Source organism: Podarcis melisellensis (assembly GCF_964234715.1).
Source record: "Podarcis melisellensis genome assembly, chromosome: 6".
Lineage (NCBI taxonomy): Eukaryota > Metazoa > Chordata > Lepidosauria > Squamata > Lacertidae > Podarcis > Podarcis melisellensis.
The window spans coordinates 47,339,853-47,352,753 of record NC_138538.1 but is presented as its reverse complement, the minus strand read 5'-3'; the positions used below and the strand labels follow the sequence as shown (position 1 = coordinate 47,352,753).

Here is a 12,901-nt window from a genome sequence, read left to right as displayed (position 1 = left end):
TCAGGCCAATTATGTATACCAGGGATTAAGCGAGTTTTTCTCTCTTAGGGAAAAACACCTTGACGCTTAAAGCTAGGATGTCAAAGCACGGGTGACTTTGTTAAGAAGTAGCTTTTCTAAAATGTCATCAAACAGAATAAAAGAAGTTGCAAAGATAAGACATAGCATTGAAAATAAATAAATGCAAAATGAATTCTAGTGAATGTTGGTGTATTCAGCTGACCTTTATAAACCCTTCCACACAAGTTTATAATGTTTCTGAAACATTTTTTAAAAATGTGTTGCGATTTGTACTTGTGATGAAATATGCATGACAGCAACCCAACATGACAAAATAAACCCAATTAAAATCATAAACTTGTGTTAGCTCAGCCATGTATGTACCCCCAAATATGTGAATTTGTCCTTATTGGGATGTGATGGTTACCTGGCTTTTAGACAGTGTGCGTGCTGGCGGTTGTTCTCAGACTATTGTTGCTAACAGGTTTCTCTCTTTCCAGGTTATTCTTGTATTGACCACATTTCAAATACCTCTGGTAATCATGAGTTTTGGACAGTCTAAGCTCTACAGAAGGTGAGAGCATTGTGTTGTGAATGTCTATGAACTGAAATGCACATTGTAATGAAGCCAAGAGCTTGCTGCCGATTCTTATATATGAGGATTTGTGAGCAGTCTCACATTGCCTATGTACAGTGGTTAGGGACAGAGCTTCTAAACTAGTGATAGGTCACCCTCTTTACAAAGCCAGTGATGAATAGCAGATTGAATAAGTGGGCAGTGTTGCATCCTGAGGTCTACCCTGTCTTGGGAGAGTCAAACTTTCTGACATGTAAAGAGGCACAAGCTGCCCAAAAGCCCAGCAGCAATCATTGAGGGATTTGCTGGTTTAATAATAAGTCATATACTAAGTGGTGTATTATTTGTCAGAGGCAGTTACCTCTGCCTTTTAAACAATGGATATGCTACTTTATTATCTAGCTTGCCTTAAGGGACTGTAAGTAAGCCATCCCCCTTCTGCCTGCCTGTTGGAAATCCTACAGGAGTAAGCTCCTTACTGACTGCTGCTACTGGTGTCAAGAAGCTTGAGAGGGTTTGAAAAGCTCACCTCTCTTATCTTTCCCCATGCTTCCTGCTAGGATAGAGCTTGTGTGAATCACAGTCCAAACTGCACTTTCTTTAGGTGTGGTTCCTTGCCAGACAGAAGCCAGACAGATCTTTCCTTCCTTGTTTCTTTGGTGCAGCTGAGCTTCTCTTTTTTAGCAGCTGGAGAAAATCAGTTGCACCACAGACAGCAAGTCTTAAGAGCAATTCCCTTTGGCTAGGAGTAGCATCTGCTAAGAGTGGTGTGCAGTGGTGGCACCCTTTTCCCCAGGCGCATTGTGAAAGGTAAAGGGCAGCTGAGAAGTTCAGGCACTCACCAAATTTTGCTGCCCCTTTTGACAGCTGGAATAGGCTTACAAGTGACCCTGCTTAAGAATGGCTCACATATGTAAAGTGTGACAAATTTAAAATGCCAGGTATCCTGAGAAAGTGAACTGGAAAGACTCTAGCCTTTGTTATTAGTTTAGAAAAAGTTTAGGCACTCTTTGCCATGTGCAGTTCTCTAACTCGAGGCTTCTGAAAGTGTAGGGATAGCATGGCTGGGTAGAGGCCAAGACTTCTTATGGGAGTCTTGGCTGGTTACATGTGGAACTCGTAGGGTTAGTTTGTACATTACGGCTACTATATAGAGCAAGGAGCTTCACACTGAACAAGTCCCTCCCTTGGAATATTTACCTGGCCCTGCCTTTGTTTTCTTGTGGATGCCAGGCAAAGTCCATCCTGCCCTCTTGGGTGTTCCCCAGCACATGGTTACTTTCACTAGTGTTTCCTCCTTTTAGACTGAATGCTCTTTTGTGGATTTTTAGTAACTGGCTGTCGATAAACAAGCAACTTTCTCTGCTGAGGGGCTTCCCTTTAATAAATGATCACCCTTGCACCTCCATTGATTCCCTGGCTTTGAAGCTGGAAGTGCTTTACGTCACTACCTCAGACGTGTTCCTGTTTTAACTCTCTTACAAGTTGCCAGAGAGCTGTAAGCATGGGCAGTTAGCCCTGGGGAGATGGTTTACAAACCAAAGTTCAAGGAGGAAGTGCAGGTGTCCATTTTGAGTTGTATTAAAACATTCAATATAAAGTGAATAGGAAAAGTAATAGGTTACCTTAAAATACAGAGCATAAGCAGCAATGTTCTAGCTAATTAAAGACTGAGTACCTTTTTCCAGCTTCAGCTAGTACGCTAGGTATGGCTGTTCTGGGACGGGGATAGCATGGCCACAGTGGTGCATGAGTTGGTAACCTCTGGACTGCACTATTGCAGTGCACTGCATGTGGGCCTACCCCAGAGGTTGGTTTGGAAATTGCAGCTAGTGCAGCCCAGCTTTTGGGCAGAACAGCTCTACACTAGTGTATTACAACAGTGCTGAAAGCCCTGTACTGGCCACCAGTACATTTTCCAGCTAGTGTACATAGCCTTAAATGGCCTAGTACCAGGTTACTTTAAGAACTGCCTTGTGCCCCAGCCAGATCAATGTGATCATCTGAAGAAGCTGTCCTGCCTGTTTCACAGGTATCCTGTATTAGTTTTTACATGTTCAGATGTTGCTACTATGGTAGGGTTGCCATACATCTGGAATATCCCAGACATACCTGGAACACTGCAGGCGGAAGCAGGGTCCAGGCAGAAAATCTGGGGTATGGCAACCCATACCAGCATTGTTGTTTTTGCCATTTCCCCGAAGCTCAACAATTTTTGTGCCTAGATTTTTACTTTATGAAATATGGCAAGCCCACAGTATGGTACTATGGTCCTGGTGTTTGGATGAAAAATTCTTTTAAAATCTCAACAACTTTGCGAGTGACAGAAACTTTACTACAAACATAGGCTCACCACATCATTGAAACAAAGGTTACGAGGGCTGTTAAGTGACCTCCACAGGGTGACCATAAAATGGTTTGGTTCCTTCTATCATTTTTTTTGGTGTGTTCTATTGTTTTAAGAGGCCTCCAGACACAAATGGCTGCATCTGCAAAACTATCCTGTACTGAGGAGCTTTTACACTTACAATGTCCTTTTTTTTTTTTTGCACTGTAGTGAAGACTATGGGAAAACTTTCGTAGACATTACGGATCTCATTAACAACACTTTCATCCGGACAGAATTTGGAATGGCCATTGGACCAGAAAATTCAGGGAAGGTAGGATGTGGGCTTTGTTCCTATTTCTCCAGCTGCTTAACAAGTTTACAGTGTTGCACAATATAGCCTAGTTGTCCATATCATATTATATCACTGAAGTACAGATTTCTGCTACAAAATCTCTACTTATCTACCTATCCAACCTACTCTCCACTGACTTGCTATATGACCTTGAGAAATAGCATCCTTCTTGATGCTTCCTGGTTGTATGTTGGAGCCATTACCTGCTTTTTCCAGTTTACCTGATTGTAGATTAAATCAAACGGTTACAGTACCTACGCAATCACACAGTGTTCTAGGCATGGCTGTGTGATTTTCACAAAGTCTCGTCCTCAGAGCAGCTCAGTTTCCTTGGCAGAACATTCTGTAGTGTGCTGTACAAAGTTTGATCCTAAAGCAGGTTGCATAAGACATATTTCTAATAGTCAAATGATTGGTGGTGGTTTATAGGGTTTCTACTACCTTTTCTGGACTTGTTAGTTTGCTGCCGAAGTAATGTTTACACCAACATTATTGGTTTTATTCAGGTCATCACTGTTTCCTTTGGGCTTTATGTGTATGGTTTATTCCCACATGACTTCCAGATGGATGTGAGAAAAAATGTTACATCCTTTTAGATTGTCTTAAAAAAATTAATGGAGTTCAGCTAAGCACTCATATCCTAGTGAAGCAGTCCTTTTGCACTAATTTGCACAGCAAACTTGCACAAGAAACACTAAGGGTTAGTGAGGATTTCTGTTCTCCCACACAGTTGGGATTTTTATTCTGGTTTCTGCCAACTTCAAAACTGCAATGTTTCAAATAGCTTCAGGTGTCTTCTTTATTTGTGATAAACTAGAAGCACAGATATGTTGAGAAGGGACACTGATCTTTATTTTTCTGACTAGGTGATACTGACTGGGGACAGACCTAGACCATACCATACAGGAAGAATATTTCGATCATCTGATTTTGCTAAGAACTTCCAGTTGACAGATATTCCTTTCCATCCTTCAACGCAAATAATTTATCACCCTCAGAATTCTGATCTGTTGTTGGCCCTCAGTATTGAGGTAAGGATTTGGGAAGAATAGAGCTGTTGGTTCACTTATTCACTGGTATAATCTAGGCTCCAGGAAGCCATTTATGGCTCCTCCAGACATCCTTTTTATTATGCATTCATGATGATTTGGACTTACGATGGTATTGGGGCTGTTATTCCTGATCCCACTTTCAATACTGTTTAAACCTGAAAAAGTTCTAGAGTGGGTACACTGCTTCATTTTCAGCTTATCCCATAATGTCCTGTTGAAATCCTTGTAACCTTTTATACCACAAATGTTTTGCTTTAGTTTTTGTTCTGCTTTTCTGGTACTGTAGTCCAAGAGTACTGCTCCAAACAGCAATAATGGTGTAATAGCATTGCAGAACAACTAATAAAGTGGAATGATGGATGGTCCAGTATCAATCCACCACAATTATTGCATCAGTGACATGTTGCAGAATTCACCCACTAAAAAGCTCCAGTCCGGAGAGACTCTTAATGTATATTTGGGTGGGTGGGCAGGAGGGCTTGGCTCTTGTATGACCCCTTGTGGTAATAATTGGCAGCGTCATAGTTCCTGTCTCATCAATACAGCAGTTGTATGGTCATAGTTACTGCTTTGCCCTAAGTGCTGTGTTACATAATGAAAGTGTGGGGTGTATTTTAAATGAAACTCATTGCATTGGCTGCATGAAGTTCTTTTCTAACAGGACTATGAGATTCTGTATATAGGTGAATCAAGCTGCTTTAAGAGATACAGTCTGACTAGTGGCAGAACTGAAGTATGGAAGCATCAGCTGGTCAAGAAAATGTGTCCAGACTGTTACTGCCTTCTGTTGTGCTTCTGGCCCCAATTCAAAGTGTTGATAATGAACTTTAAAGTCCTAAATGATTTGACACTAGGATGTTTAAAAGATTGTCCTCTCCCATATGAGCTTTCCTGCCCTTAAAATCTGTTATGGAGGTTCTCTTCCATGTCTCACCAACATCTGAGTTGTGCTTGGCTGTACACAACTGCGCCTTCTCTGTGGGCTCACCAACGCTTCAGTTACTCTCTAAAGGGGAGTCACATCTTGACCCTTTTCTGATCGTGTTTCACTGCTGTGCAAAGATGTATTTTCCGGCAAAAAATTGGCCTACCAAATTGCTAATCTTATTCTCTGTGATATGTTAGATATGTTTTCTCTGCTGCCTCTTTTCTCTGCCTTACTGATTATTTTGCATTTTATTTTTTAATATGTTGGTTGGATTGTAAACCACCTTGAGCATTTTCAATGGAAATCTGGGCTAAAATATTTTTTAATGAATATTTTTAGCTCAGACTTGAAAATGCTAAGCAGATGATGAATAATTCTTTCTTAATGTTTTCAGGGCAGCCTGTGGGTATCTAAGACCTTTGGTGAGAAATGGAAAGAAATACACAAAGATGTTTGCCTGGCCAAATGGTGAGCAGCTGAAAAACAAACATGTTCCCCAGGGAGAGTTAGTAGTTTAATGTTCTCTTGATTACACTAGAGCTGGCTGCTTGCAAAAACAGAAAGATAACTCTCTTTGGGATGAAATTCTCTTGGTCCCTAATAGCCTTTCTTGTGGTCATGTTTGTACTGTATGCTTTTTTAAAAAAAAAGTTGCTGTAATGCCTTCTGCATACACTGAGGTTTGCACTACTTGAACACTTGCATATGCAGGAAGAACTCTATATAAAGGGGCAACTTGGTAGCTGTGTGTTAAATTTTCCAGCTTTGGATCATTTTCACCTTCAGGGTACCAGGGCTGTTTGGAGAGTAGATCCAATAGCTTGGCAGTAGAGCACCTGCCTTCTGTATAGAGGGTCCCAGATTTCATCCCTGACTTTTCCAGTTAAGTGGCTCTCTGTTGCCAGCTGTTGAATTAGCTAGCTTCTTTGCTCTCAGGACTTTGCTCTCAGTGTCCTTCCCCTTGACTTTTTCCAGGGGCTCTGGCATGACCATTTTCTTCACCACATTCCTGAATGGCTCTTGTAGTAAGTATTCCCAAGTACAGCAAGTAATAATGATACATGTTAGTTGTTTAACAATTCACTTGCGGACAGTCCATTTCTGAAGATGGCTTCAAGTGCTGGTTCTCATCCTTTTTAAACAGCTTAGGAACACAGTGTGTAACGGACACCACTTCTCTCACTGAGCATGCTTAAATAACTCAATCTTCACCAGAGGCCCTATTCTAAGCTGGATGGCTTTAATCAGTTATTTTTACTGATTCTTCTGATGGTGTTGCTCAAATTTTGGGTTATGTTGAGTTTTATTTTGTATTTTGATACTGTGCTTTATTATTATTATTATTATTATTATTATTATTATTATTATTATTATGAGCCATCCTTGGAGTTCTGCTAAACTGAAGAGCAGCATACCTATGTGTTAAACAAGATTAGCACTGTGCTGGCTAGCCAGCACCTCAAATGGACCTAGCATCGCCCTGCTTTAAAGAATAAGGCCTTTGAAGCTGTTTTTTTCCATTTGCTCTACAGCACCTTTCATACATACATGAAAAGGGCACCACATGTTGAAGCAGTTGCAGAGTCCAGCCCCTAAGGCCTACCCCCTGCATGATTGACCACAGATGCCTGCAAAAGAGTAGCCTATGCAATTTGACCTTTTTTTGCTGCAAGTTTCCAGGCTCATTGACATTTCAGGGACATTGGGGGTGGGGTTAGGGATGGGAAACTACAGGCTCATGGGGCAGTGGTGTGGCCTTGCAACCCCTTCAATGGATGAAATCTCTTTGCTGTGTGTATTTCATGAAGAGGGCTTCTCTATCTCTCTAATTGGGACAATGTTCATATACTTCCTCTTTCACAAGAAGCTGATCTTGGGTTACTTGAGCTGAAAAGGACCAAAGACTTTGGGAAGACATTCAAGACTATAGGAAGCAAAATCTACTCCTTTGGTCTTGGAGGACGCTTCCTCTTTGCATCTGTGATGACAGAAAAGGTAGGAAATTCACTGTTCTCTTTTTCTGTTTCCATAGGTCCCAGGAGTTTAGTTTACAGTGGGTCCCACCCCTCTATGATAGAAAGCAAAGGAACCACTGTTTGTAGAATGTTGATGTATATTAGTTCATTTTTAATGCAAGTGGCTTTTTCTAGTCTGAGGGCCATTTTCATCCTTGGCCAACCCTCCAGCTGTAGAAGTGGCCAGAAGTGGCTGACTGATCAGGCATCCAGGCCAAGGTTTAGCACCACTGATTTTTCAGTTAAAAAATTTGGGCAAGGTTCATGTAATCAGCCCTGTCAGCAGAAACCCTGTGCAAGAACTTCTACTTGTGCAACGGAGCTTCCCTGCCTCCACTCCTGTGCCCCCCAAAATTTGCTTGGTGGGATGTCAGGATAAACCCTCAAACAGTGCAGAAATGGCAACCTGGGATGCCTGTACAGATGGAACGACTGGAAGAGCTTGATGTTAAATTCCACTCAGTGATTTCACTCCTTAATAAAGATAACAGTTCACTATGCAGTGAGGAAGTGCTCCTACAGCTCCTATCCCAAGATATAGTATCAGGTCGATAAATAAGGGAGTTATTGCAGGGGATTACTTATTTAGTATACTATCAAGACTACGTAGTGTGAATTTCTGGTATCGGTCATGGAATAACCTCCTATATAAACACAAATAGTATCTAGGATGTGGTAGTAATTCAACAACACTATCATTGCCTTCACTAGGGCACTACAAGACGAATCCATGTGTCACTGGATCATGGAGAAACCTGGAACATGGCACAACTTCCTTCAGTTGGACAAGAGCAGTTTTACTCTATCTTGGCAGCTAATGATGACATGGTGTTCATGCATGTAGATGAGCCTGGAGGTGAGAGAAGAGAGTTTGGTGTGGTGTATACTTAAAAATCTTAAAAAGTTCTGAATTTCAACATGCATTTGATGTGGGTTGCAAAACTTCGTATGGTTCATGAAGAGAACCAGCTCTTAAAATGTGAAGATGAACAGTATAGCATATAGGCACCTAAGGTTAATCCTTGAAATAACATATATGCGCTCATAATGAAAAAGCATTTGAATCATACACTTGGTGAAGAGACTGCCAGATCATCCCTTAGGGAAGGACAGTTGTAGTTGCATCCACACACTTGAAATCCTGGTGTCTCCCCGCTGTTCTCACTCTTGTTCTGTCAAGAACCCTGTGGCCCTGTTCATTTGTTTCATATAGTCCTCATTTATTTCCCAATCCAGTTTATTGTAATAGTTTTAGGCAGCCTTCAAATTGACATAAGCATAGGTCTACCAGCTTTCTAGACCTGGTAATCTCAAATTAATGGTGATGTTGATAATACTGAGATGAGAGCCCCATTCCTTAGGGACTCTTTGGAAGGACCCCCTCCCTGCAACCTGTTGTTTTTCTTACAGATACTGGGTATGGGACAATTTATACCTCTGATGACCAAGGCATTATATATTCGAAGTCCCTAGAAAGGCATCTCTATACCACCACAGGGGGAGAGACGGACTTCACCAACGTGACCTCCTTGCGAGGCATCTACATCACTAGTGTGCTCTCAGAGGGTAAGTACTCAATTTCTGCATGGCGTCATGGGGACATGGATTCTAGATTGGCTGTAATTGAAGACTGAGGGAATCTGTTAGGAAAGTAGCTGAAACTTTTCAGTGAGATGGAATTGAGGCATTTCTGGGAGATCCATTTGGGAGATCCATAATGCTTATGTTTGCTAATTTGTTTGAAATAGCTTGTTTTGAAGCTAGGTTTTCTCATAGGTGTTTTGACTAAAGGAAACAATCATGTTACTGTCTTAGTTTGTCCAGGACAAGTTCACTTGTCTTGCAGTACTGGTCTCTTCTGCTTTTATGAAGTTAATAGGAATAATCAACATTGATCTGTTCCTGTGCTTACTATGTCTGTTAATACCCATCCTGTAAAGCAGGGATGGGAGACCTGTGCTTCTTCATATAGTCAGTTCTTATCATTTCCAGCAAGCATGGTCAAGAGACAGGGATGATGGGAGTTGTAGTCCAGCAACATCTGGAGAGCCACAGGTTTCCCATGCATACCAGAGAGTTACTTAGTTTCAGCCCAGGTTGAATCTCTTTAGACAGTCTGAGAGAAGTAAGGAAGCCAAACTCATATGTTAAACTGTGTTGTAAGGTTGACAGTTCCTATAGATGGGAATCAGGAGTGTCTTATTTGAAGCAGAAAGATGACACATCTGCAAAGGGGCTGGAGCTTTAATATCAAGCTGTCAATACTGGAAAGGTTGTCCCTGAAATAATGGCTGATGGCCTGACATTGAACTCAGTCGGTGTGCTGCAGGAGCCAACCCAGTGAGTCTCAACAGCGCAGTGTGGGACTAGGTTTGCAGTCTTACTCAATTTTCAAAGAGTTTGGTCCTCTTTTGCAAGATGTCTTGTCTTTTTGAATGCTTGGAATGTTGCTTCATGGCATGGGAATAAAATAAAGCATTCATTTTTTTAATTATAGCAGGTGGCATTCAACCTTTGCATCCCATTAGTGAAAGCATTTCCACTTGTGCCACAGGGCTCTTCCCCCCCCCCTTCAGCACTTACTCCACACCCTCCCCAAATATAATCTAGAGGGTTGGGGAAACCCATGGAACAGATTTAGGGAGCGTATGGGAGGAGGAGAGGGGGATAAAGTTCCATTTCACAATAAAATCCTTGCACCGATGGAATGTGAGACTTAGCACAGCATTGGGTTTTACTCAGAGAGTAAGTATGTTGTATAGAATTTATTGCACAAATACTGACATTTTCTCCTCTCAATCAGATAATTCCATTCAATCGGTGATTACCTTTGATCAAGGAGGGGAGTGGGTGCACTTGAGGAAACCTGAAAATGCCAAATGTGACTCAACTGCCAAAAATAAGGAAAAGGTTTGTATGTTTATATATTGGATGTAGGATAATATTGTCAGGCCAAGTTATAGTTCTAAGTTACTTGTTTGGAAGTTGGTTCTACTGAAAACTATGCTTTCTAGTAAATTGAGTGTATGACTCAAGTGCAAGATTAGGGTGTGGTGGTACAGGGTGTGCAAAATCATAGTTAGAGACCAAATTTATAGGTCTTGAAATAGCATTAAACGTATTAAAGTTGCTGTAGCCTTTGTAAATATTCACTAGGAAATTGGCTTACCAATAGTTGTATTATCTCATGCTGCGTGGTTAGAGCATCTAACTGACAATAAAGATAAAAATAAAGCATATTTTTGGGGATGTTTTGCATGAGGAGTGGAATGCTCAAGAAACTTTCTTCAGTGAGCTGGGCCCAAACTATGCAACAGAAAACAGTTTGTAATTCTGCCTGATTTAAAACAACAACAACAGAAGGGAACAGGATTACGTGTCGAAGAAGCTGCCTTGGTCCATGTGCTATTCAAAACACAGTGTGTCAGCTAATAAAGCTTGGAAGCTTGGGTTCAGTTTGCCTTGGATTTGCACCAGTAAAGGTTCTCCTTTGTGGCAATTCTGTTGAAATTCAAGGGTTTTTTTTGTTGTTTTGCTTTTAATAAGACCAAATATGTTAATGCTTCACCATTTTGCCTCTTTTTCTTATTGGGGTTGTCTTACATTTACAGTGCAGCCTTCACATCCATGCATCTTACAGCATCTCCCAGAAGCTGAATGTACCAATGGCTCCTCTGTCTGAGCCCAATGCTGTTGGAATTGTCATTGCTCACGGTAATCAATTATCCTTATGCACGTATAATACGATGTAAGATAATTGGCAAAGGATGAGGCTTTACTTGGGATTGTCTACTGGTTTCTGTATTTTACAGATCTGTTTTTTTCCTTCTTCCGCCAGTAAGGGTGGGTGAACTTAGGAATGAATATAAGTGGTGGACCTTCATGAGAGAACTGTAGTGTACTCATATCCATTGTATTGGCAATGGCCTTGTGTTGCAGGAAGTGTTGGGGATGCCATTTCAATAATAAACCCAGATGTTTACATTTCGGATGATGGCGGCTACACTTGGGCACGGATGCTTGAAGGACCCCATCACTATGCCATCCTGGATTCTGGGGGCATCATTGTGGCTGTTGAGCAAACGGATCATCCTATCAATGTGATTAAGTATGCAGGAACTTAATTTTGTTAATACTTCTATGGTGGGAGGACATGAGAAGTTCAGTGCCCACTTCCTCACTGTTACGTCACTTGGAACCATCCCTAGAGAACAGTGTTACTCAAACTTGGGGGCCCAGCTGTTTGTTGGACTACAACTCCCACCATCCCTAGCTAGTAGGACCAGTGGCCAGGGATGCTGGGAAGTCCAACAACAGCTAGGGACCCCAATCTATGAAATACTGCTGTAGAATGATGTAAAGGAAGAAACTGGGTTGCTCTCAATTTAGAACGTTTGAAAGGAATGAGGCTATCCTAACCACGAAGCTGTTGCTTGAGAGGAGTGATTTCAGAAGAACCACTAATTTCTATCCCTATTGACAAGCTTTCGTCCAGAACAGGCAGACATAAATATGTTTGGAATTCCAGCTAGGATAAAAGCAACAGACAGAAGAAGTCCCAGTGCACTTCTCCATTACAAATCACCTTTTCCTGGCACTCATTTGCAAAGAAGTCAGTCATATAATTGTAGACTTGGAAGGCACACCAAAGGTCATCTAGTCCAACCCCATACATTGCAGGAATCACAGTTAAAGCATCTCTGACAGATGACCCTCCAGCCTCTGTTTCCAAACCTCCAATGAAGGAGAGTCCACCACTTTCCGAGGGAATCATAGCTCTTAACAGCAGGCATTTCTTCCTAAAGTTTAGTCAGAATCTCCTTTCTTGTAATTTGAATCCATTGGTTCAGGTCCTAAGGCCCTCTGAAGTAGGAGAAAAAAAGCTCGTTCCCTCTTCCATGTGACAGCCCTTCAGATATTCAAACATGGCTATCATGCCACCCTCTCAGTCTCCTCTTTTCCAAGTTAAACACACCCAACTCCCTAAACCATTCCTCATAAGATTTGGTTTCCAGCCCCTTGGTCATCTTGGTGTCCCTCTAAACACATTCCAGCTTGTCAATATCCTCCTTAAATTGTGGTGCCCAGAAACGGACACAGTACAGCGGAACCCAAGGTTCTGATATGCAAAGTGGCAAGTAAGCATGAAGTTTAGTCTAATATTCCTGTCACCTGTCTTGCATCCCCAGTATTTGAGAGTGGCTGCCTTAAGCTTCGTTAGGATTTCTGTCAGTCTAAATTAACCACAGTGATAATGCCAAACCTCCATTCCTAATCTTATCTGTTTCAGGTTCTCCACAGACGAAGGGCAGTGCTGGCACAACTATGTTTTCAGTAAGGATCCCATGACGTTTACTGGCCTGGCATCAGAACCAGGAGCAAAATCGATGAATGTTAGCATCTGGGGATTTACAGAGAGCTTCCTGTCTCGTCAGTGGATCTCGTATACTATTGACTTTAATGATCTTCTCAACAGGGAGTGTGAGTAATCTCTTCCTTTATAACAAATAAGAATGTTAGCCAGCTGCCTGTCTTCAAATTGTCTTGACTGTATCTGTGAATTTAAAAAATGTGATGCAACTAGAGCAGGGGTCAGCAACCTTTTTCAGCAGGGGGCCAGTCCACTGTCCCTCAGACCTTGTGGGGGG

The 12,901-nt window shown here is 41.7% G+C and overlaps 1 protein-coding gene across 2 annotated transcripts in view; it reads left to right on the top strand.

Moving 5' to 3' along the window:
- SORT1 (sortilin 1) overlaps positions 1 to 12,901 on the top strand; it is a 49,521-nt gene that overhangs the window by 25,948 nt on the left and 10,672 nt on the right. The window contains exons 3-14 of one of the 2 annotated variants that reach the window (XM_081915387.1): positions 501 to 574; positions 3,135 to 3,237; positions 4,125 to 4,289; positions 5,633 to 5,706; positions 6,214 to 6,263; positions 7,106 to 7,233; positions 7,965 to 8,109; positions 8,664 to 8,819; positions 10,057 to 10,163; positions 10,865 to 10,967; positions 11,193 to 11,361; positions 12,544 to 12,734. In XM_081915387.1, the coding sequence (XP_081771513.1) occupies positions 501 to 574; positions 3,135 to 3,237; positions 4,125 to 4,289; positions 5,633 to 5,706; positions 6,214 to 6,263; positions 7,106 to 7,233; positions 7,965 to 8,109; positions 8,664 to 8,819; positions 10,057 to 10,163; positions 10,865 to 10,967; positions 11,193 to 11,361; positions 12,544 to 12,734 (1,465 nt within the window). Of the gene's footprint in view, positions 1 to 500; positions 575 to 3,134; positions 3,238 to 4,124; positions 4,290 to 5,632; positions 5,707 to 6,213; positions 6,264 to 7,102; positions 7,234 to 7,964; positions 8,110 to 8,663; positions 8,820 to 10,056; positions 10,164 to 10,864; positions 10,968 to 11,192; positions 11,362 to 12,543; positions 12,735 to 12,901 lie in introns of both variants that reach the window. The other variant, XM_081915386.1, reaches the window with a different exon arrangement.